Source organism: Microcebus murinus, chromosome 8 (assembly GCF_040939455.1).
Source record: "Microcebus murinus isolate Inina chromosome 8, M.murinus_Inina_mat1.0, whole genome shotgun sequence".
Taxonomy (NCBI): Eukaryota; Metazoa; Chordata; class Mammalia; order Primates; family Cheirogaleidae; genus Microcebus; species Microcebus murinus.
Genome location: NC_134111.1, coordinates 53,959,387 through 53,986,434, shown reverse-complemented (window position 1 = coordinate 53,986,434; position 27,048 = coordinate 53,959,387). Strand labels below are relative to the sequence as shown.

The window sequence follows — 27,048 nt, the reverse complement described above, 5'->3', positions numbered from 1 at the left end:
CAAGTCATTCCAAAGTTATCATCACATCACAATGAAAAGATAGATATCTCCCTAAAAAGCAACGTAACATACCAATCATACTTAATGATTTATTCAAAAAGGAGTGATTTTATTATTACTACAGTAAAACCATAATTATGACAATGCATGCCAATTATACTTTACATTTATTTATAAGTTTTGTGCTACTATATTTTAATATTAAAATTATCTGAATCATATTTAAAACAGTAATTTAATATACTAACATATAGAAAGATTATACTGATTATAAAAAATAGAAACACTAAAACTTTCATAAAAATTTCCTTCAAACTCGTTAATATAAAGCATTAGAAAAAAAAAATAGAAACCAAAACATTCAGTGATGACTTTAACAGCTAATGACAAATTAATTATGCTATAATCTTTTTCTGCCTATATTATGGAAAGGTATAATTTAGAGAAATGTGTTGAATAATAAATGGATTCATTATTAACTGAAAAGTAAAGTCTTATATAAGTAAAACTGGGGAAATCTGAGGTCATGTATTTTCTTAATATTTACTATTTAAAACAATTCCCATAACACACCAATAACTATCTCTGACCAGAATTGAAATAAATACACATGCTGAACCCCAAGATTGTCAAGTTTGCTGTTCTTACCTTATAAAACCATGGAATCTTCCTCAAAAGGTAAACAAAACAATCAGGCATTTTTAACATGTAGGTACAAACTGGACTATCACTATAATTTTACCAATGTAGAATTTTAACAGAAAAGAATAAAACACACTTACCAGATGGAGACATATATTCTGCATTTGCCCTACAAACTACTTTGATAGGCAGATTACACATTTGCAAAAAGGCCTGTGAATCAAGGAGACATACAATAAACCTAGTGAAGGTATATGCATATTTGAACAGAACTTTCCATTCATTTATTTTCTAAACTTAATTAAGTTCATACTGCAGTCCTCCACTGGAAAAGAATGAACCAATTTAAAGTAAAAGATTTGTTTTCCAAACAAAAATAATATGTCATTTCACTATTTAAAAATCAATGATTTAGATATCAGTAAACATATGAAACTTAAAGTATGTATATATACTTAAGGAAGAAAATGTAAATTATCCAAAATTATTTTCCTGTATTAATTTATATAAGTCAGCAATACTGTATATTGCTTTAATTTTCTTAAATAGATGACTAAAATCCAAATGTTATAAGCTATTCATTGCTTAATTCTACTACTCTCTATAGGATAATCATTTTTCTCATCTTAGGGGAAAACTCAAAATGTTTATTTTTGCTACTTCAAAGTTTTCTCCAATAATACTCTAATATCCTAACATGTAGCTTCTATGCTCACTAATTCACTTTTTAAAGACTTAAATTATTATTTTCACTATGCTTATAGTAACAAAAATTTCATAAGCAAGTTAAATATCTAAATGATAAGGGGAAGGGATAAATCATTATAGTAAATCTAAACTATGAAATGTTATATAGTCCATTTAAACTTAGGCTTTTGAAGAAATTTTTATGACAAGAAAAAAAATGTACACATTATAATATTAAGTGAAAAATACAAAATTGTATTACTATATTGTACTAATTCATTTTTAAATGTTTTTAAGACACTAGTAAACTGTATGATAAATCCACTATTTTTTATAATACTCAAAGCTTATTCCCCTTGTTTTCTCTTCTCTGACTTCTTGGTGGCTTCTTTTCCACTCACAAAATTTATCTATGCTTCTAAAAATAATTCAATTACTCAATTGGGAGGTCATAAATTACAATGGCTCTAATTACCACATACAAATTAGAAAACAAATTTTTTATCTCTTTTGAAACTGAAGGAACTCCTAAAAATGTAAGAAACTACCAGTCAAATGTAAGTTGAGATGAAACTAATAAACAAGGCTATTACTTATCACATAATACCAACAGAGATTTCTTATAGGTTTATTACAATTCCTTCCTCAGTTCTACATTAGTAATCAGTTTTAAAGACTCTTGTTAAGTAGTAAGAGTACTGAATAGTGATTAATATCTTGTACAAAGAACTCCATTTACCCAAAAGTATGTCAATTCTCTTCTTCAAACATGTCTTCTCTTCTTCAAACCTGTCTTCAAACTAGAGAACTCTAGTCCTCTAGAGATGGTCCCCTCTAAAAATAAATCCCACATGAGTCTGATCCCTTCCACTTACACCCTCTCATCCCTGCATTGCTTGGTAATTTGTATGTGCATCTCTGGTCTCCCCAAGTGAATGGCATCTTTCAGAAAGCCTAAAAGCAGATTTTAATTTTTTTGTAATTCTGTCTTCCTCTCCCAAATCTCCCTCATTTTCCCACAACTAACCTAAAGTGGTTCACTACTTATAATATTAAAGTATTCAATGTTGTTTACTGATTGGACCAAGCAAAGCTCCCCAAGAGTTTATCATGGCAGAGGCTGTTAGTTATCCCCACAATATATGTTCACCCCTTTCCCCACACTAGTAGAACCTATGAATTACATCTGCACACATGGCTGCCAGAAATAAAAACTCTTATTTCCCAGTCTCCCTTTACAACTGGGTGTGGCCAATATCTAAATTCTGGTCAATGGGACTAAACATTCTGGGCAACTGCTTTATAAGGAGTAGATATCTTCTTTTTTTTTCCTCCCTGCTGACTATAATATAATAAGGATGACTATAGCTACAGCAGCCAAATTGAACCATGAAATAGAAATTAAGTGTTGGAAATGGTAGGGCAACAGGAGTAGAAAGAAGCCTAGGTTCCTAATAATCATGTAGTCATCAAACCTGGATCACCCATGTTTATAAGAAAGAAACCATCTTTTTAAGCCACTGCAATTTAAAGTATAGCGTTACTCATTTGCTGAGCAACTCCAATTGATAAAATGATCAGGCAAATGTATTAACATATGAAACTAAAAACTAAGGAATAAATAAATTAAAACTATAGCCCACAAATATATTCATTCTTTGAATATAAATTTATGCTCACTATTACAGCACTAATAGCGAGCTTCTTGACTGACGCACAAAGACAGGCTAGGGTGGTGGTTCTCAAACTTCAGCATGCATCATAATCATATGGAAAGCTTGGTAGGAAAGAATTAGAGAAAATAAATATAAACTACTCTTTCAAAAAACATGGATCAGAAGAAAAGAAGAAAGGAGTAGAAGGGTCAACTCCCTTCTAATACATACATATCTATACTGGTGGAGAAAAGTGGAGCTCATTAAAGCACAGAAAGAAAAAAACAAAACAAAACTGGAGATAGGCTAAAATTACAAGAAACAGGTATAACAGCTGCTATACAAGATCCATGAGTAGGTAAAAATGGGATGGATTAAGAACACAGGTGAAGTGATCTGTTTTTGTCAGGAAACAGGACACTTTTTTCACTGTATTGCAAAGGGTGGTGGGAAATCAGTGATGATAACTGTAAGCTGATCACAGAGAAGGATGAGAAAATAAGCAAGTGTTCACATTCTGGGAAATAGGAGAAATCATTTGCTGAGAATGAGAAGCTAAGAGGGGACTGAAGTCTTCAGTACAGCAAAAAGAGTTTGAAAGAATTGTTTAATATATCTTCTCTAAGGCCTGGATATTCTATTGTTAATTAATAATTATTATACTATATAAATAGTAAATATGGTATATTTTGCTAAACTACCTGTACAGATGTAACTATACTAATCAATATTTCAAAATGCCGTATTTCCCAAAAACAGAAGAGGATTAAGCAGAATCATAATGTTCTGCAATCAAACTCAAGCTTTTTACTTTTTTGAAAAAAAAAAAACTGATTTAATTTTTACCAATTTAACAACACTCAACTTACCACAGACCTCAAGTGATAGCATAATTCTCATTAGCCAAAGATTAATTTTATAGCATTTACTACAATTACTCTTCATCACTGATTCAAAAGAAATTTTCTGAATTAATCTATGGTTCACAAAGAAGTTTGATGTCACAAACACATTTTCATCCAATATTAAAAATGCAAAAACAAAACATTACCACGCCTACCTTCAACTAAAATGAAAGGAAACTTTGATTCAAACAGTAGTTCTTTTCCTTTCCCTTATAGGATGGAAAAAAACACCTGAGAGGATCCAAAATATTACTTTCACCTTCGACTTTCATTTTCAATACCTTCTCAGCACACAAAAATACTCCAAATAACAGGTATGATACACTAACCTAAAATATATTTTATTTTCAATTGTGAAACAGCAATCTGTATATTTTATTCTCATGTAAATCCAAAGAAAAATGTAGTTCTAATAGTAATAATGAACTTAGGATAACTTACATAACTCTTATTCCTCAGTTGAAAACTTTATTCTAAACTAATTGAAATGAATGACAACATAATTTGAATCAAAAACTTAACACATACTATCAGAATAATATTTTATAACTATGCTGTCCAATATGGTAGCCACTACTCACATGTGGCTATTTATCTTAAGTTTAAATTAAAATTAAATAAAATTTTAAATTCAGTTCCCCAGTCACACTAGCCACATTTCAAGTGCTTGATAGACACATGTGGCTAGGCTATGTATTTATTGGACAACACAAATACAGAACATTTCCATCATCACATATGATGATGTCTATTGGATGTCTATCAGACAGGATGGGTCTATACCAATGATAATCAGTACATAAAAGAGATATTAGCAAGAGAGACTGACATCATCTAAAAATTGTTAGACTAAATATTGTGAAAACAACCTACATAATAATAGTGTTCAAAGATCCTGCAAGTGATCAACTTTGGATGATGGTGATATATTAAACACCATAACATTTCCAATTTCAGAGAGAAAGAACTAATATAGGGTTACTCATTACCAAGCAACTACAATTGATAAAATGATCAGGCAAATGTATTAACATGTGAAAACTAAGAACTAAGCAATGAATAAATTAAAACTACACCCAATAAATAAATTCTTTCTTTGATTATAAATTTACTAAGTACCTATGCATAGCATAAGACAGAGAATTTTTTAAACACACACGCACACAGAACATAACAGCTAATAACTGATTTCTAAGACCCTGAAATTTAATAAGCTTGGTGTAGTTTCAACATATTTATTAGTAAGTTAATTGAATTCATAATGTCTAAAAATACATTGAAAGGGGGTAGGGTGTCAGTATATTTTTTAACTTCAAAAAAATCCAAAGGAAAAAAATAATACCAGATCATCAATCAATAACCATTTAAACATGAAAGATTGAACTAACACATTTATCTCTGCAACCTTTCAAAAAATCTATTGAGAGAACAGTGAAGAAACAGAAATAGAAAAGGTATAAACCCAGAAAGACACAAAGAATGGGAGAGGAGAGAAAAGCAGACCAGGATGTGAACCCATTTTTTGAAAGATGAAAAGCAGACTTAGCATGGCAGAGGGAAGCTGAAACCTAAGAGTGTGCAGAGAAGAAAAACAATATATTTGCATCACAGAAACGAGGAAGATTCCAAAACTGAAGGAACCATGTAACACAGAAGGCAGAAGTGAGGTACATGAATGCAAATAGAAGGACTGGCTGAAAGTCTATATAAGCATCAGCCCTCCCCACATTTGTTACCAAAAATGTGACATGTTATTTGAGAGCACACATGAAGACATATCACATCAGAGAATGGAAGCTTCTTTAATACAACTCTCACCTGAAAACTACTCCTAGACTATCTGACTCAATTTTAAATAGATTAATATCTGTCGGCTGTAGAAAAAAATCAGGTTCTTTCTGAAAGCAACAAAAAAGACAACCAGAATAGAAAAAGATATAAGCTTTCCCTATTAGAATTACATATAAATAAAATAAAGTTATAGGATCAAAATAAGCAAAAAAGTTATAAAATAGCCAAATGTACAGAAAGAATAATACTTATAACCCAAGAACCTAACATAATACCAGTTACATAGCCGGTACTCAACTGGGGAGTAAAGAAAAAAACATTCTTTTTTTTTCTGGGTTCCCATAATAAATGTTTTAAAATACTGTTATTTACACACAAAAATATTCCCAACTAAGAAAAATTACAAAAAAATTAAAATTCTTGGGATAAAGATAAGCTAAATAGTAGATGACAGGGACACAGAATACATTCATTTCATTTTAATTAATTAATAATAACTCAATGTTGAAACTTTGCCAATAAGCAGTACCAACTATCTTCTTTCCCCTTTTTTATTCTAAAAACATTTGTCTTACAAATTAAATAAATAGCAATACTCTCTTTAATTGCACCTAAGCAATTGCATTGTTTGCCAATAAAAATATAATTCAAAATTTTAAAGAACTGTCCTTATTAAGTCTTTAAAAGATTGGATGCTTTACACTAATTAATAATACCATGGAATTCAAGGGATTATAAACAACTTCTAAATTTATGTAAGCCACATTAACAAAGTTATTCAAATTCCAGATAGGTAACAATCCATTTTCAGTCCAAAACAGGTAAAGCTATCCTTAGACAGCAGACCTCAGGTTTTTCTTCTTTAGGACAAAGCTTCTATTCATTCATAATTAATTTTGAAATATTTTATGTAAGAATTCACTAAGGACTATTCTCAAGCATGCAATGCCATTTTCAGGGCACAAAATACAAATGGTTCTGAATTTTAATTCATATCCTGTTTCAGCAGGACACAAAGGAAAATCTGTGACAACTGAAGAATTATTTTCCACCTTACTGAAGAGGCATGTTTTAAAATTAAAAACCATGAACAAATCTATCTACAAAATAATTCATTTTTATATCAAACAGCTGCAGACCCTGTAATTGAAATAATGTATCTAAGGTTACAAATGAAAAGTGTTAGGTATCATTCTTGAAGTGACAGATTAAGTTCCTAATCTAGTTACGGTAATAGCCATATTTGTAGTTTAACATAAATTAAGACCTTAATTATATTTGTGACTATTTTAAACAAAATAACAAATTCCTTTGTACCTGTGAATGTAATTTATAGCAAAGCCAGGTTCATTTTCCAAACCAATCTATTTCACACTGCAGAAATACTCTGGTATAATGGTATAATGTAATTCTTGTTGTAGAATGTTCAAAGAGTAGATTCACTAAAAGCACAGAAGAGGTTTGAAGATAAATGAAGATGCTATTCATTCAAGGGTAATTTCATCTCAGAACTATATGAAGGATGTTTCACTCACGCAGGATAGTGTATAGCCTCAAATTTAAGTGTATTTTCAGCTCAAATATAATGCTGCTAGATCGATTATGTTGATATTGTATATCTAATAATGGAGAATTCTAGCCTTTTTCTGTTTAAAAAATAGGCTGCTGTTTTTTCATCTTACTACTGTCTTTATTGCTCTGTTTAACAGCAACAAATTTTATTTTTTTATTTATTTATTTTTATTTTTTTAGTTTAGCATATTATGGGGGTACAAGTGTTAAGGTGACATATATTGCCCATGCCCCCCTCCCCCCTCGAGTAAGAGCTTCAAGCATGTACATTCCCCAAATGAATAGCAACAAATTTTAAAATCCTGTTTGGTATTCTTTTTTTCCATTTTTTTTATTTCAGCATATTATGGGGGTACAAATGTTAAGGTTACGTATATTGCCCATGTCTCCCTCCCCACTCAAGTCAGAGCTTCAAGTGTGACCATCCCCCAAACATTGCACATCTCACTCATTGTGTCTGTATATACAAGTATGCAGTTGATGTTCTAACTTGCAATCTCTCAGAACATATAACAGTGTGAATTTTTGCTAAGTTAACCACATATTTATATTAGTAAACTATTACCCTTTATAACCATTTCCATTATTTTACTAATTACTAAAAATGACAACTCTAATAGGCACCTAATTCTATTGTGAATATACTTCATTTCCACAAATCCTACAAGACTATTTAAATGTTTTATATAAACCATAACATTTATGTGTTGAGGGACCGATATTAATATTGAGATTTTTTCAATCTGCTAAATTCTGTTTGCAGTTTAAGTTCACAATTATCTATAAAGATCACATTTTATATATTTAAATAATTCCAGGTATTATAAACATAAATCACCAAAATACTTTAATACTTCTGGCATATAAATTATAAGACAATCAATCTGAAGAATTTAAACACAGTGCTAGCAAAGTAACATCAGCATCCTCCATTTTGCTTGCTTTAGAATACTAAAAAGGATTTTACAAGTCCCTTTACCTAATAAATATTCACTAAATTCTCTTTATCCCTTAGCTTTCCTTTCCTTCTCCTAACCCTGACAGTGAATATGGAAGCCTCAATTTGCAGAGGACGATCAAAGTGACAGGGATATATAAACTTGAAAACTCTGAAATTTTACACTTTATGAAACTTTACACTGAGGAAAGAAATCACAGATGACACAAATGGAAAAATAAGTCATGCTCATGCATAGGTAGAATCAACATTGTTAAAATGTCCAAATGTCCATTGTTAATACTACCCAAAGTGATTTGCAGATTCAATGCAATCCCCATCAAAATACCAATGTCATATTTCACAGATCTAGAAAAAAATAACTCTACGTTTTGTTTGGAACCAGAAAAGAGCCAGAACATCCAAAGCAATCTTAAGAAAAAAAAAACAAAAAAAAACCCCTGGAGGCATCACATTACCAGACTTCAAACTATACTACAAAGCTATCGTAACCAAAACAATATGGTATTGGTACAAAAAGAGAGACACAGAACAGAGAACCCACATATAAACCATCCAAATACCTCCAATTGATCTTTGACAAAGCAGACAAGAATAAACACTGAGAAAAAGAAGCCCTGTTCAATAAATGGTGCTGGGAAAATTGGAGAGACACATGCAGAAGAATGAAACAGGATCCATCTCTGTCACTACTCCCAAAAATTAATTCAAGGTGTATAAAAGACTTACATGTAAGGCATGAAACCATAGAATGCTAAAAGAAAATGTTGGAAAAAGTCTTTTACATATCAGTCTAGGCAACGAATTTATGAAGAAGACCCCAATGGCAATCACAGCAACAACAAAATAAATAAATGGGACTTTCCTAAATTAAAAAGCTTCTGCATGGCTAAGGATATAATCAACAGAGCAAATAGATGACCCAAAGAATGGGAGAAAATATTCGCAAGCCATACATCCAATAAAGGGCTAATAACCAGAATCTACAAACAACTGAAGCATATCAGTAAGGAAAAAAAAACCCCATTAAAAAGTGAGCAAAAGACATGAACAAAAGCTTTTCAAAAGAAGACAAATAACCAATAAACATGAAAAAATGCTCATCACTAATTATCAAGGAAATGAAAATTAAAACCACAATGAGATACCACCTTACCCCAGTTAGAATGGCTTTTATTAAAAAGTCCAAAACAATAGATGCTGGTGTGGATACAGAGAAAAAGGAATGCTGACACATTGTTGGTAAGACTGAAAATTAGTACCTCTGTGGAAAACAATATAGAGATTCCTCAAAGAATTTAAAAGTAGACCTACTATTTGATCCAGCAATCCCACTGCTGAGTATTTACTCAAAGGAAAAGAAGTCATTTTGTCAAAAAACATACCTGCACCTGAGCGTTTAGTACAGCACAATTCACAATTGCAAACATATGGAATCAACCCAAGTGCCCATCAATTCAAGAGTGGATTAACAAAATGTGGTATATGCATACTGTGGACTACTACTCCACCATGAAGAAGGATGAATTAAGGCCTTTTGCAACAATTTGGATGGAACTAGAGACCATTATCCTAAGTGAAGTACCTAAAGAATGGAAAAACAAACACCACATGTACTTGCTATTAAATTGGAACTAACCAATGAGCACACATGGGGACAGAGGGAAGTAAAACTCAGTGGAAATCAAGCAGGGGGGGAGGGAACAGAAGGGGATGGGCAAAAACCTAACGGGTACAATGAACACTATCTGGGTGATGGGCACACCATAGCCCTAACTCAAGCATAACAAAATTGATACATGTAACCAAAAACATTCATACCCTCATAATATTTTGAAGTGAAAAAAAATTATATCAATTTTTTTAATATTTTCATAAAATATTATTCTATTAATTCTTTTTTTTTTTTTTTGAGACAGAGTCCCACTCTCTTGCCTGGGCTAGTGCCGTGGCATCAGCCTAGCTCACAGCAACCTCAAACTCCTGGGCTCAAGCGATCCTCCTGCCTCAGCCTCCCGGGTAGCTGGGACTACAGGCACGCGCCACCATGCCCAGCTAATTTTTTCAATTTTTAGTTGTTTGGCTAATTTCTTTCTATTTTTAGTAGAGACAAGGTTTCACTCTTGCTCAGGCTAGTCTAGAACTCCTGAGCTCAAGCAATCCTCCCACCTTTGGCCTCCCAGAGTGCTAGGATTACAGGCCTGAGCCACCATGCCTGGCCTCTATTAATTCTTTATTATAATACATCCACTGGTATCATCCTACTTGTATTTACATCAGGTTTAAATGGAGACTTTAAAAATACATACAATCGTGAACAACTTGTTTAAAGCAAAAATGTACCCAACCAAACTGAAAATTCAAAATAATTTCCTCTAAAATTCTGCAAGTAAGCTGTCTACTTTGGCCATTCGAATGACATGACAAGTTTACACAAGCTGTATTTTCATATTCATAGTTGCTTCTCCAGTGTAACCTGCAACCTGAAAGAAAAGACAGATACTCCTCCCTCCTGCTCTTTCCCAAACACTACATTAGGACATTATCATTTAACTGCTAATTAATATGTCCACCTAAAAAGCATCATTTGCTAGAAGGAAAAAGCAAGGGTCAGCTAAGTATTTATCAGCAGATCTGACATGTTAGTGTTCATGGCCCAGCATTAATGGGGCCTATAAAATTGCTGACTTTTTTTTTGATGATTTAACATATTCAACAGAAAGGAAATTTTTTTTTTCTGTTGTCTTCCCCTTTAATTTTTAGAGATAAAGTATTTATTCTCAAAGGGTAAGGAACAATAAAAATATTAAATGGAATAGGGATATTGCCTTTAACCTGAGCTTAAATGTTGTTCTTTGAAGTAAAAAGATTACTTTTTCATGCAGAATTCTATAATATGATCATCAGTTTGAGCCACTGTCTAAAGAACAAATTCAAATTTTTATAATATCTAGAGTAAGCCATACAAAAAAGGAAACCAGTTTCTTTTTAAATTGGCTTCATCTATAATAACTGAAATTCTTTCTAAAACTTAACTAGAAAGTAAATTTTTATTAAAGACATTCACAAAATATGTACATAAATCTTAGAAGTCAAAATCAGCACTAATTCTACATTCAACATCATCTTGCATTCCTATCTCTTTCACTTTTTTCAAAAGAATTTCCAATTTATTACCAAACTTAAGCTTTATAATAATCCATAGTTAAAGGTAAGACTGCCTTTATCCCATTTCAAAGATTCAGAAGCTGAGACATGTTTTATCTTTCAAAACTTAATGTGAACTGTAAAATTGTAAGATATAATTTGCTAAGAATGTCAGAAATAATTGTGATTAAATGTTCACTTATTGTTGGGTATAAGTTCAAAGATCTGTGTCACTGGACAGGATGGATATGCAGCAAAGTGTTATATGAGTGCTCTGCAAAGTACTACTTATATAACTTTGGGCCTATTGTTTAACCCTCTGTCTTAGTCCTTCCTAATCTGTGGGGAAATGGGAATAGTAATAGTACCTACCTCAGTGTTGCTGTGTGAGAGCATTATCTATGATACATACCTCATATAGCCTCTACCTCATTCAGTTGTAAGAAGGATTAAATGAGTTAAGAATTAAGCACTAAGCACAGGGACAAGCACATGTGGCACTCAACCAATGCTAATGTTTCTATTACTTCCACAATTTGTGGGCTCTATGACTTTGGGTAGAGCCTTTGAGCTTCAGTTTCTACATCTTTAAAATGAGGGTAACAATAGTACCCTTAACTAGGGTTGTTAATTAAGGGTAACAATAGTACCCTTAATTAACATATCACATTAAGCTGGATATGGTGGCTCATGCCTATGATACTAGCACTGAAGTGAAGAATTGAATGCAATACTCCATATAAAAGCTCTCAGTGGTGTCTTATATTACAAAAGCATTCAACAAATATTAAATTTTAAAATAAATCATATTCAGTATTAAAATAACATTTTTTAATTAAAGCATTCAATATTAACTTTTTTAGACAAAGAATGATTACAAAAATTAATGTTCACACAAATATAAATATGTCCAAAAAAATTCTTACACATAACACTTATTTTCAATTACTTTGAGTGTGTTTAGGCATTATCAAGCCTGTAAGCTTCCATTCCTCTTGCTGGCATCGATTATATGTGTTTCAGTCAAAGACTCAGTACAGAAGGAAGTAATTACCAATAGAAGTAATAACCAACAGAAGTAATAACCAACATTCATTGCATATTCACAACATAACAGGTACTTTCCTAAGTGCTTTAGATATGTTAGCATATTCAATCCTCACAACAACCCAAATAGGATAGCCTCTGTTAATATCTCTATTTTACAGATGATCAAATTTAAAACAAAGAGTTCTATTTTTTTTTTTATTTAATGAGGTTTATTCTGAACCAAATTTGAGGACCATACCCAGAGCCACACCCAAGAAGTCTTCAGCAAGTGAACTCCCAAGAGTTCAATTTAAGGTATGCTATATTTCAAACAGAGACTAATTGCCCATTTCATATGTAGAATCTGCTATAAAAGACAGCATATACTGAATCAGTCAACGTGAACTTCTTAAAGAAAACATTGTTTTTGCAGAAAACTCAGAGTCCTCATGTATTTGTTAATACTATATTTCTAAATCTGCACTGTCTAACAATAGCCACCAGCTACACATGACTACGGAGCATGTAAAATGTGGCTAGTACAAATTGAGATGCACTGTAAGTGTAAAATACACATCAAATTTTGAACTTAATATGAAAAAAATATAAAATATCACATTAAGCTGGATATGGTGGCTCATGCCTATGATACTAGCACTTTGAGAGGCTGAAGCAAGAGGATCACTTGAGGCTTGAGGTCAGGAGTTTGAGAAGAGCTGAGGCAACATAGCAAGATCCCTCCCTCTATAAAAAAATTAAAAATTTAGCCAGGTGTTGTGGCATGCACCTGTAGGCCCAGCTACTAGGGAGGCTGAGGCAGGAGGATTGCTTTAGCCTAGAAATTTGAGTTTAAAGTGAGCTATGATGGTACCACAGTACTCCAGCCTGGGGGACAGAGCAAGACTCTGTCTCTAAAAAATAATTTTAAAAGATATCTGGCTGGGTGTGGTGGCTGATATCTATAATCCTTGCACTTTGGGAGGCTGAGGCAGGAGGATCACTTGAGGCCAGAAGTTCAAGACTAGCCTGAGCTAGTGAGCTAGTGAGACCCCATCTCTACAAAAGAATTAAAAAATTAGCTGACTGTAGGGCTAAATGCCTGTTGTCCCAGCTACCAGGGCGGCTGAGACAGGAGGATCACTTAGGCCCAGACATTTGAGGTTACAATGAGCTATGATGATGCCACTGTACTCTAGCCCAGACAACAGAGTGAGACACTGTCTCAAAAACCAACAAAAACTCAATAAATTTGGTATTGATTACATGTTAAAATGATAATATTTGGATATACTGGATTAAATAAAATACATTAATAAAATTAATTTCACCTGTTTCTTTTTACTTTTTTTGATACGGCTACTACAAAACTTTAAATTACATATGTGGCCAACATTGTATATCTATTGAACAGTTGGTTTAGGTCTGGGGTAAGAGTAGGAACAGAAAACTATTATCACACCTCTTTGTCCAATCAATATAAGCTTAAGTCCTTTGAAGTCGAAGTATAGAATGGAAGATTCTCATTCTCATTCTGTGTGTGTGTGTGTATTGCATACACACAGTTCATGGAACCAGAGAAACACGCTACACTAATACTTCACTGTATTCAACATACAAGATCATTTTATGACCAGGCAAATACTTTAAGTAATACCAATACTTTGTGGATGAGAGAAGGAAAACAAATCTAAGGAGAAATAATAGGCACAGGAAAAAAACTGATTTTCTTTTAAACTGAAATCATAAAGGCTCCTTTACTCAGAAAAGATCTAACCATTTAGTTTCAGGGGTATAATAAACACCAATCTATGTGGGGAGTAAAATTTAAATTTCCTGATGGCTTAACTGGCAGACTATTAAAATATCTGATGCTTGATATCTGGTATCTTCTGGAAAATATCCAGTTCATGGATACCTGTCGTATTGTTTTGATCAATTTTATACATCAAACATAAGGCCTTTAACTGATTCTTCTAAAGGGATGCCGGTCCACTATATAGAAGAAAATTACTCCATAAAGTTTACATCAGATATCTGGAAAAGTCACATTTATAGTCATGGCTACTATCAGCTGTCAAGCCAAAGAATATTGAAGAAACCAAGAATTTTTAATATATGCTGGTTAATTTATCATCTAAGTGACATATGTAGGATAAAAAAATTGAAATGGTTAAGTAAAGTTCTACATTTTAAAAGGTCCTTTTTCTCTGGTTTTATTTTTAACTGCTACTATGATTTGAGGGTGAAAAAGCAAATTAATAGAAATGATAAAAATAGAATCGATAAAGTATACTACAATTTCTTTTTTCTTCCTTTCCCCAGATTATTTAAAATGTTCGTTTTTTTAAAATGGTAATATATTGATATCTTGGTTTGCACTGCACACTGGATAAACCATCTCAGATTTTGTCAACCTTGACATTATTTTGGGGACTAGCTAACTGTTTTTTGTGGAGGAACTGTCCTGTGTATTGTAGGATTTTTAGCAGCATCCCTGGTGTCCACAAAATGGATGCCAATAGCAGCCCCACCCAACAGTTTCAACCAACAAAATGTCTAATGTCTAAAATTGGGGGGGGGAGGCACACAGCTGGGGGATAAAGATCTCCCCGTTGAGAACCACTGGTCTATTCTTACTCAAAATACCTTCCTATTTGATGAAAATTACTTCAGTCTTCAGAATTTCCTAAAGTACCATTATTTAGTTTTAGGGGCTCTTCTTAGGGTATCCCCAGATAGCTTCAGCTGGGAGATCAATAAACCTACTCATATGCAGAATAGCCTGGGTATGTTTTTATTTTTGTGTGTACAATGGAAATGCTTTTTGGAAAAATGTTCTGTAGCTTTTGTCAGATACTGAAAGAATTATCCCCAAAATAGCAATTAAAAAGGGTTAAGGATCAGTGCTTCAAATAAAATATTCACTATGCACTGAAGCTATCTTTCCAAAGATATAAAGATTGAAAATACTATTTTATACACAGCAAATAATTTACTTGTGCTGTCAGTTATTAGGCAAGATTACTTTCACCACACTTACATACCATTCATACAACAAACATTTACTGGGTACATTCTATACACTAAGCACACTGTTATTAGTATTTGATAATAAAATTTAAATTCCATGTCCCTCACCAAAAACATCCCAAAAATCTAAACTGGATTAACAAATAGCAATATAAAGTTCCTACTAATTTATATGACTAAAAATTTCTGCTTATCAAAAGTTAACATAAAAAAGAAACTAGTTATAATAATAGCATCTAAAGAAAAAATAAAGGTAAATAAATAATTTATATTCTTTGTAAAAATATATAAATCTAAAAGAAACTTAAAGATATTCATACTAATAAATTATTATCCAAGCACATTTCTTTCTGTCTTATTCTTCCTTCCTTATCTTAAACAAAACAAAGATATACTGAATGACATGCTATCATACTGTCACACAGAATGACAGTATTGGATACTATTATTAAACCCAGAGGATATCAAGTTGAATAAAAAGTATAAATGAGATAACCTAAAATAAAATGCTTAGCATTATGCGTAGAACACAACAAAAGCTCAATAAACAGTTCCTTTTCTACCATTTCATTCTTTCCTCAAGAAACTCAGTCTTACCTCCAATAAATGTCACATATCTTACATTTCTCTTCTGAATTATCTTTTAGGTGCTACACAATAAAATCTCTGTAATTCAAACTATACAAACTAAGTAAACAGCAACTAAAATATAAAATGTTTGAATAAGTATATTACAATTCCATAACCTACATAAACATTTCTTTTTTTGTCTAAGCAAACCATCCCCAAGTATCCTATTCTTCCTACAGTACAGTTTTAAGTGTACAGGGCCAATAATCTTTTTGGATTATTCACTGTGATATACAACTTGAAGAGTTACTATATTCCATAAATGGTTTGGGGGATAATAAGTGCTCATGTAATCAATAAATATTTAAGGAGTGGCTAGAGACAAACATGTCTGCTTCAAGATTACCAAATAGATTAATGCTAGAATGAGTACAATGAACAAAATGATGCTTAAAAATATGTGGTATATAAATCTTTACAAACAAATAAAATAATTCTAAGTTCACAAATGAACATATTACCCCAAATAATCACTACCATCATACTTAGCCAAAAATAAAACTGCTAAAACACAGAATGCACCTAGCATGTTTACTTTATATACTAACAATTAACTGAATAATATTAAATAACAACATTACATTTCACAGAGATAAGTCACAAAGAAAAAGTTCTAAAGATTACAGTGTCAGACTTTCTGGGGAGAAAAACTGCAACTCAAAATGATGCAAATCATCTAGGTGCGGAAAAAATATTACATTATTTACATATTTACCTGCACAGCAAGAGAAGCTGCATTGTCAGAAAGCAAAATTTGCTCCCCTGTGGAAATACAATGAAAGGTCTGAGTCAAAAGTATAACTGCTAAAAAAGTAAAATATAATATTTTTATTTTAAAAATTAGTTCTCTCTTTGAAAAGGAAAGGTATAGCCTAACACTAAAGTAATTATAAAGTTCTATATCAATGCTATTGTGTAATTATAATTTTGACTAAATGATCATAGTGTGTAAATAATGGTAAGATAAGACTATTTCCTCTAAAACTATTTAATCATTTATTGCATTTTATAAGCAATATGTAGTTAAAATCACTCATTTAAAATCAAACTCATTTTTCAAGTTTTTAAGAAATATTCCTCCTTTTCATTAAAATTAAGTAAAATAGTATGTGCTCAAACCTCTCTAGTTAAAAGTAAAAGCATTCACAATCATATAAAACCAGCTTGCAGTTAATATTGCACAGTGTGTCTAGGTCTGTCACACAAAAGAAAGATGACAAGTTCTCTGCAATAAAAATTCCATGCTTAGAAGACCAGGGCTGCTGCCTATTAGTCTTCATTACTTTGCAGTCTTCTGACAACTGTAGCAGGCTGCTGAGCCCCAAATGGGGTCCATAATGTGATCTGATGATATATGAAGAGCTGCTAAAGGGAGCCTGAACCATCCTAGCCTATACATTTTAACAGTTCCTTTTTACTGAGAGCCCACTTTACCACAGGACTTCAAAAATCTGCTGTCTCAGCTATTGGTGCAGTAAATCTGCCAACTGCTCCTGCAACCACATCATTTTACACTGCCTACAGCAGCCAATATAATGAGTCAATAATAAACTAAGGACCTTATAGGCCATGAATAGTTGGTTTACACTGGCAGATACAAGTTTAGGTAAAACCTCCTAGACAAATTATACTAGGGAATCCCTTCTTTAAGTTTTATGTTCTCTTTGCAATAAATTATATTACTGAGGGATTGTTTGGTAATAAATATATTTTGATACAAAGCCATGTTAATTGTGAACAAGAACCTACCTTTCAGTTGCTGATATAATGTAGCATTTTCAGGCCAAGGTTCTGTAGCTACAAAAACAAAGCATGATAATTAGGCACACAGGGCAAAACATATCAATAACCAACCAAATTGATAAGGATGCACATTTGCCTAGCTAGAGCATTTACAGTCAATAGCTAAGGTTTCCTTAAATATGGCAACTAATCACACCATCTTAGATTCTATAGTAACCTGTATAAGCAGGTTAGATAACTTGCTGTAAATGCACGTTTGGTTTATTGTTTGGTGATAGTTTGTTTTTTATGTCATTTATAGGGGGATTGTTAGAGCTCAGGAGTTCAAGACCAGCCTGAGCAAGAGCGAGACCCCGTCTCTACTAAAAAAATAGAAAAAAATTAGCTAGACAACTAAAAATATATTTTAAAAAATTAGCTGGGCATGGTGGCACATGCTTGTAGCCCACCTATTCAGAAGGCTAAGGCAGAAGGATTGCTTGAGCCCAGAAGTTTGAGGTTGCTGTGAGCTGGGCTGAAGCCACAGCACTCTAGTCCATGCAACAGAGTGAGACTCTGTCTCAAAAAAAAAATAAAATAAAATAAAATAAATAAAAATACAGAGGAATCCTATTGTATTCTAGAACATTTCATTGCCTTGACCCTACCACCACCACCCCACAAAAACAATTAAAGCAAGGTAGCCTGATGAAGCATTAAATACGTACAAAGTAAAATAAAGCCAGTAACCGCTAATCTCAGGCCTGCCTTGAAGCTTGACCATGACCCTTAATCTCTCATCTAGAGAAAATTCCAGCTACAGAGAGAATATTAACAACCTACCAGTGCTTGAGAAAAGCACTAGATTTGAATTTTGTCTAAATCAATTGTACTTAAGAAGCAATGGCTCCACTGATACAATATACAAGATATCAGGATATCATTTTTTGGATTCTTCTTTGTAAAAGCCATAAAACATCAGAATCACCAGTTCTAATATAGTAACTATATTTGCTATTAGCAAGAAAGTAAATTAAATATATGAGATTTGATAATAATCGGTATTAGTATTTTTTATTGTGTTTATACTAGTCCAGTCTCTGTGATATAGCAATAAATAATTTTTAATGTATAATTCTGGTTGTTTTTTAAAATAAATTTATATATGTGAAACATTTTTTTCTCAAGATTGAGAGCATTCTCAAAATGCTCTAAAACAGTGCCTGGGCTGAGGAAGATGAACCCCTTACTTTGCTTTTGCTTTAGAATAAAAAGAAAAACACGGTAGTATTATTATAAACTACAAGTGCTACTTTTGGTTTGATTTGGTTTTAGCTACACAAACTTAAACTTATACGTAATACCACAAAATCACCAAGTAAATAATTAACCACACAGTTTTGTATGCTGTTACCTACAATATACACTACACAATACTACACTATAGGCTACTGAATTTCAACACACATACCAAAAAGGCAATGAAAACAAAATATTATATTTTACTGTAAACTTTTTAACAAATAAAATTTCAATAAGAACCCAATTAACCTGTATAACATAGTTTTTAAAATAAAAGTCAGGGGAACAAAACAAGCTGATATCAGCAAATTACTCAAAAATAACCTTTTAGCATAAATTGTATGGTCAGCACACCTATGCTGTTTACATCTATACTAAAAACAATACAATGAGGTTCATTTGTTATAAGTTCCTAAATCATCAAGATCCAATTACATGCATTATATTAATCTTATTAAAGCAATAAAGGATACGAGCAAAATTCACAAAAATTCCAAAGAATAAATATTGAAACTAAGTTCCTTAGGACACAGATGTGTCATATGCATCTGTGTATCTCACACTGAACCATGTTTTGCATATAGTTGGTGTTCATTAATTGTGTGTGGAAAGAAAGAAAAGGGATATGTGATTAAACCTACAACCTCAATCCCTAAACATTCTGGCTAATCAAAGACTTACCAAACTTAATATTATCACCTATGTGGAGGCAACAGGATGTTCTAATTAAATATTCTGGTAATTAACTGTTGGTTAGCTATTTTGTGTACATACTTGACATGCATTATAATTTTTAAAATAATAGAATAACATGCACTTAGCATTAAATATATGTGGAATATAATTTAAGTGTTCTCTGATAAATCACAAGCTATTTCACTACTCTGTAATATAACAGAGTTCTCGTATGAACAGCAATGTATGTCTTCAGTAATTTCAGTTAAAAATTAATTCATCATTACCCCCATGGATTCATTCTCCAGATCTAATCCAACAGGCTACATTGCAAGTAACAGAAATGTTGCAACATATTACCTGACTGAAATAAGGCTAAAGAAGTTGCCTTTAGATACCAAAAGCTCTGTTATTAAGAACCTAAAGCTGGAAACCTGGGTGGAAAAGGGCAAATGTTTTGCTTAATCCAAGATATAAACTATATTTCAACTCAGAAATTATTGTTAAAAATAAATTCTCAGAAAGTAACTCTACCAAAACATCTGGTGTTTACTTCACAAATAGAACCTATGATTTACAAACACAAGGCAAGTAAACCATGTTATTTTAGCAGCTAGGAAATGCAGTCCATCATGAGTCTATAGAAAAGAAATAGTAGGGTATGCAGGGAATAACCAGCTGCCTATCTTACCCACAGAGTACACAAATATCACTGATTTAAGTACATGGTCTATGTGACCTAGCTCAAATAATTACATGTAAAGCATGACATGGAAGAAAAAAAATGCTAGTGTTATTTTTGGCATAAGAATGCCAAAAGTAAAAATTTGGCTGGGCTCGCTGACTCACACCTGTAATCCTAGCACTTTGGGAGGCTGAGGTGGGACCACTGCTTGAGGCCAGTTCAAGACCAACTTAAGCAAGAGTAAGACCCTGTCTCCATAAAAAATCAAAAAATTAGCCAGGTGTGGTGGTACACGCCTGTGGTCCCAGATACTCAGAGGCTGAAGCAGGATTGCTTGAGCCCAGGAGTTTGAGACTTTAGTGAGCTATGATGATGCCACTGCACTTTGTGGGAGGCAGGAGACGGGAAGCAGAAGGGAGATGACAGAGACCCTGTCCCCCCCCCAAAAAAATGTAAAACTCCTAAATGGGTGGCATGGCAGTAGATCTACAAATCAACCATTCAGGTATCTTTCTAGGAAATGAGCTCTTATAACTGTCTTCACAAGTAAGTTCATGAATCATGAACATTAATACCCACACAAATAATACAAAGCCTATTTCTCAGTTTGGGTATTATTAATTAAAGCCTTTTATTGAGAATATCTATTTTGTTAAAGACAAAGTCCAAAAAGACAACTTCGGCCCCACTCTTATCTTTCCCAAGGTCAGGCAAGTCAATACCCACCCTTGCTCCTCACCCTGTGTAAAAGAGAGGGAGATTAAAAATTTTAAATCATGGTGCTGATAATACACTTTGTAAATCTAGCATTTTAATATTTTAGCATTTAAAAAGAAAAATCCTTTCAAAACAATAACAAAATATTTTTGTCTTTTGATAGTTTTTCTTCAGCTCACCTGAAATGTTTTAGATAGACCACGATCTATTCCAATAGTAAATAAAATTTCATGACTCACCTACTTTACCTATTTTCAGTTTCTACCACCAAAAGCACTCCCTGATATAAAGTGTCATTTTAAGTAATCCTTAAGGAAGGGCCAGCCTTAGAATAAATACAGTAGGTGAGAGTAAAAGTTTCTGAAAAGGAAGTTGCTAAGAAACAGAAGTTGAAGAAGAAAGCTGTCCAATGTTGTCAAGCTGCAAGTTACTGGTATTATCAGCACATCAAAAGTAAACTTTATGCTTAAGACATATTAATAGTTATGTGTACCCGTTGGAATAAAGACCAGAATCCTCAACATGGGTTGAGGATTCCACTTGGCCTTTCAAGTTACCCTCTCTACCTCTCTCATCACATACACACACACACCCTACTCCCTGCACTCCAGCCACACTAGCCTTCATCCAGTTTCTGAATGTACCACTTTCCTTCCTGCTGAGACTCATTTGTGCTGTCTTCTCACCTGAAACAATCTTCCCCTCCTATTGTGTCGTCACATCTTAGCTCAAACATCACTTCCACAGGTAGAGGCAGGTTCATGGGCTTGTGACCTGTATGGGTTCACTGGGCTGGCACTTAGAAGGGCCCCATGGTTGGTTTAATGTTCCTCTGTCTCAAGTCTCGAAAGTCTTAATTTTTGAACAAAGGGCCTTGCATTTTCATTTTGCACTGGGCCCTACACATTTTGTAACTGGTTATATCCCCCGAAAGTCTTCACTGACCTCCCCAAATAGTTCAAATACTCCCTTTGCAGGCTTACAGCATGTACATCCCTTTATACCACTGATCATAGTCAATATTTTTACATCAGTTTAAGTTAACTATTTGACTTTGTGTCCTTCACTAAAAAATAAGCACCATGAATCCAGTGTTCCTGTCTGATTTTTGCTTACCACTTCATTTCTAGAACCTACCACATAACAGGCAATCAATAAATGTTGGTTGAATAAACTTTTGTTTTTATTATTACCGCCATCATTACTGTTGTTATTACTGTGTACCATTTAGGCTAAGAATGCAGCAGGGAAGATAAGGAAAAAACTCTGCATGGCAAAACATGAAAAATAAACCTTACTCAGATGACTTTAATACTATAACCAACAACACAACTCTAAATATTAAACAGCTGCCTAAAAATAACTGGAACTTGGAATTTTTTTAACCCTTTCTACTTTCTTATTTTATGATATATTAGCTCAGCAATTAACAATTATATGATTTCTGTAACTATATGTGGGCCTGAGCGTAGAAATATTTTATTGATGAGGACATGAAATTTTTTAAAATGGTGATCCTTGGGTTAGAGTCATGAGATGTGCAAAGGGAATAGTGAGATAGCTTGTCAAATAGTTGAAGGCCTTAACTATGAGCCTTAGGAGTGGTACAACAGTAACATCGGATGAAAACTATATATTTAATATAAAACATTTAATAGAAAGAGATTTTCAGTTTTAGGTTTAGTGCATATGGAAGAAATGCATAGGTAATTTAAATACTTTCTTCCTGTACCTCAAAGGATTATCTTGCATACTACAGAGGGCATGTATCCCACCCTACATTGGAGAACACTGCTCCAATTAAATAACTACTTACGTGAAGTTTTAGCATGGAACCCAGACATTCACGTATTCTTGAACAGGGAAGAGTCTCCTCTCACCTGGTAAAATCACCCTTTTTAACCAAAGAAAAGGCTTGGGGAGGAACATGAATGAATTAGTGAGGAGGATGGGGATCCCTGCTTGCCTGCCTACCTACTACCTACCAAGACACTTATATCCAACCAGAGTACTTTTAATTTCCCCCATACTCTTCATACTTTCCTATCTTCATAACTTTGCTCAAATTGTCCCCCTCAGTCCAGAATATTCCTTCACTGCCACATACGTAAATCCTACACCTTTTTTAAGACCAGGTTTAAATGCTACCTCTATCAAGAAGGTTTTTATAACTAAACAAATCTAATTTCTCCTTTATCTATACTGTCTATAGCAGTACATACTTGTCTTATGTCACATATTATTTTTCTCCTCTATTATATTGTTATGTCAATATCTTATCTCTCTTTCTAGATGGTAAGTTCCTAGAATGTGGTAAATTCCTAGGTCCAGAGGTTATTTATTAAAATTTTTGCTTCTCAACTGCTCTAAACTGAAGATGGCTTTTACAATAATATGCCAAAATACGAAATGTGAATTAAGAGGTAAATGTTTTGTCTAATTATCATTTAAAGGTATTAACAATATCTTTATTACAAGAGCTCCAAATTAAAACTACCCACCTTTCAGAAACCAATTCTTTCATGATAAAACTATGGTATCACTCTCATACCAAAGCAGTAACTTACTCTAAGGTACTCTTAGTGACCTACATCAATTTACTCTTTAAAATTAGAATTACTATTCTAATAGTATTCTCTAGCACAAGATATATTAAATTTTTATAAAGAAATATATTCCTATTTTATAGATACAAAGAATACCTAGAAATAATGCAAATATCAGAGCACTTCATAACTAAGTGTGTATCCAATTACTGTTATTAAAAGTCCAGTTGGGCCAGGCATGGTGGCTCACACCTGTAATCCCAGCGCTTTAGGAGGTTGAGGCAGGAGGATCTCTTGAGGCTAGGAGTTCAAGAACAGCCCGGACAACATAGTGAGACTGAGTCTCTATAAAAAATTAAAAAATTAACTGGTAGGGTGGCACATGCCTATAGTGCTAACTACTGCAGATGCTAAGCCAGAAGGACTGCTTTAGCCCAGAGTTACAGTAAGCTATGATCGCAACACTGTATTCCACCCTGGATGACAGGGTAAGACCTTGTCTCTAAACAAAAGTCCAGTTTAGTCCTTTACCTACTTTCCAATTTTGCCGAGACCCTGATTATTTTACGTTTAGTGTTTTCTTTACCAGGAGCAAAAGAAACACCTCTTAAGTTTCAATCTTAGTGGGATAGAAAGTATTTTTTTATCCAAATGAGTATTTCTTAAATTTTTTAAAGAGATTTTTTCTACTAAGTATTTATGTCAAAGAACAAAGTAAAATTAAAAAGAGAGGACACATATTCCTGGGCTTTTGAAAACCATAAGAAAAAATAAATAATGCATAATGATAAAGTAATAGTCACAACCCCCCAAAACACATATTTGTTTCTCATTCATTTTAATTATCTTTAAGCTACCTACTTTTTAAGTTTTATCAACCAATGCAATATAACAAAAAACATCAATATTCTTTACTACTAATCCATTATGATTTTTAGTGAAATGACTGCTAGCCAATAAATTCACATATGCATACCCCTAAGTCTCTTAAAGATTTTTATATATTCCTTGCAGTATTCTCTCGAATTATCAGGTTAGGTGATAAGTCATTCTGGTGGCAGATCATCTATTTATTCCACTCAGTTCAGGGTATTTCACAGTATGAAAGTGCTATGACCTAATAATCGAGTCTAATTCCAAAGTCCATCTCTTAACAATCTAATGTAAGAGAAACAAGAGAAGGGCCATGAAGAGAGGTACACTCTGCTGATGGTTTCTTTTTTGTTGTTGTTCTGCATTCTTAATGTACAACACGACTCCTCTGGCATATGAATGTAGGTGAAGACATAATTTGTAGAATAATAGGCACTAATATTACACGCTGCTTCAGTTCTGTCGTATTTCCAATCCATCAAATTGATTAATGCTATAATAACTCTACACAAACCTATCATTTGTGCACTAATGAAGTCAAACTCAGTTTATCCTTAGGCAACTAGATTCCAAAAGCTCATAGATGTCATCTCTTCAGCCTTGCAAGACTATTTAGACAGTGCTATATAAAAGGAATAAGAAACATGTATAGCCTATCTCCAAATTTGGATGGCTTCCTGCCAAAGGTGTAAATGCAAATACTAATATAACAAAATGCTCCAAGAACATTTGGCAGCTCTTAAAGATGGACAAGTTACTGCAAGACACAGAGAAAAAAATGAAAGAAATTTGCTAATTTGGTATAAATATACCGACGAGCTCAATGATATCATCATAAACACTACATTCAAACCCTTTCAAGTTTTAGGCAATTATAATGTGAAGGTTTCATATTAAATAAATTTTTAAGATGTTTAGACTTAAAATATGATGATACGGGACTTTATCAAAACTGGAATTTTAAGGACTATGTATTAAATTCAACCTGCAAACTATAGTACAAATCAAATGTAACACTATATCCCAGATAATAATGATCATGAAATGATTGAACAATGATGCCCCTGAGCTAATGTTTCATAGGGAATATTTAATATTATAGAGGATGTGTAAGCAGGAAGTGATTCTTCCCACAAAAAGAGTTTAAAACCATTCTCCCACCACCTCAACAGTCATAAATCAGTGTTTCAGGTCAGAAAGTGGCTCATGTTGAAAAATGGAGAAGCACGGTTCACACTTTCATTTCCATAAACCTAAATAAAAAACAGGCAGGCAGCATTGTGGTTAGGCTACTAAAAGAATGTGCAGCAAGCAAGTGTAGATACAAAGATTAAAGGCTACCTTAGATTTAAAAAGGGCCCTGAGGCATGAAGCAAATATTCTAGGAAAACTAGAGAAGTATAAGACACAAACACAAAAGGATTCCCAGACTCTGGAAGATTCTTCTAGAAGAAGGTTCAGACCAGAACTATTCCCTTGGCTATAAGTTATCTTAAGCACTTAGAGAGAAGAAACTTGCTGACTGACATCAGAGCAATATCCTTTATTGCTTGTTGCATACAGGCTGAGTATCCTTTATCCGAAATGCCTGGGACCACTTCTGTGGTCCCAAGCACTTTGAATTTTGAATTATTTTGAATTTTGGAATATTTTCTTACCAGTTAAGTCTCCCTAATCAGAAAATCCAAAATGCTCCAATAAAGATTCCCTTCGAACACCATGTCAGCATTCAAAAAGTTTCTGATTTTGGAACATTTCAGATTTCCAATTCTCAGATAGGGATGCTCAACCTGTATAAATACATAAATTGCACAAAGTTCTCATTTCAGAAAATAAATTTAGCAACATTTTCCAAATTGGTTTTACCACTTACTCAATAAGTATTCATTGCATATAATGTGCTACACACTATTCTAAGCAGCAAAGACACAATCAGAAAGAAAAATCAAGTAACTTCCCTTAAGGCACTTATATTTTAGAGGTACCACATGGCCTATCACCATTACATGCTACTTTTATAACATCTTAAAAATTCTAACAAATACTGTAGTCTACCTCATTATGATAAGAAATATCATTTGGTATACCTATAACAAGGTTTATTGGCCTACATGCTACACCAGGACTAAGAAAAAATTACACACAACAGTGTATAATCTGAAAAATGCTAAATGAATACCAATTTGCTAAACCATGGCAAGTAATTCAAATAATATCCCACAAATCACTCATCAATATCTCCAACACCCATACATTCAGAACTGGTAAACAAAAGATTAAAATAACCTAACGTGAGTCACATGAATGAATGATGCAACAGAATTAATCTCCAAGACAGCTGGAAGCAGAAGATGGAAAGCAATATAGATTGAAAATGTAGGAAACTAGTAGAGAGCAGAACTTCCCTTTCATGACCAAAGTTGGAGAATAAATAAAACTACAGAATGAGAATGTATCTCCTGATCAAACAATAACTGGATTT

General features: G+C 33.1%; 1 protein-coding gene across 1 annotated transcript in view; it reads right to left on the bottom strand.

The window, feature by feature from the left end:
* The window catches only part of MTX2 (metaxin 2), a 53,552-nt gene that overhangs the window by 12,924 nt on the left and 13,580 nt on the right, over positions 1–27,048 (bottom strand). The window contains exons 2-4 of the mRNA XM_012753411.2: positions 17,796–17,843; positions 16,762–16,808; positions 783–855 (exon numbers count right to left, since the gene is read on the bottom strand). Coding sequence (XP_012608865.1) covers positions 783–855; positions 16,762–16,808; positions 17,796–17,843 — 168 coding nt within the window. The remainder of the gene's footprint in view (positions 1–782; positions 856–16,761; positions 16,809–17,795; positions 17,844–27,048) is intronic.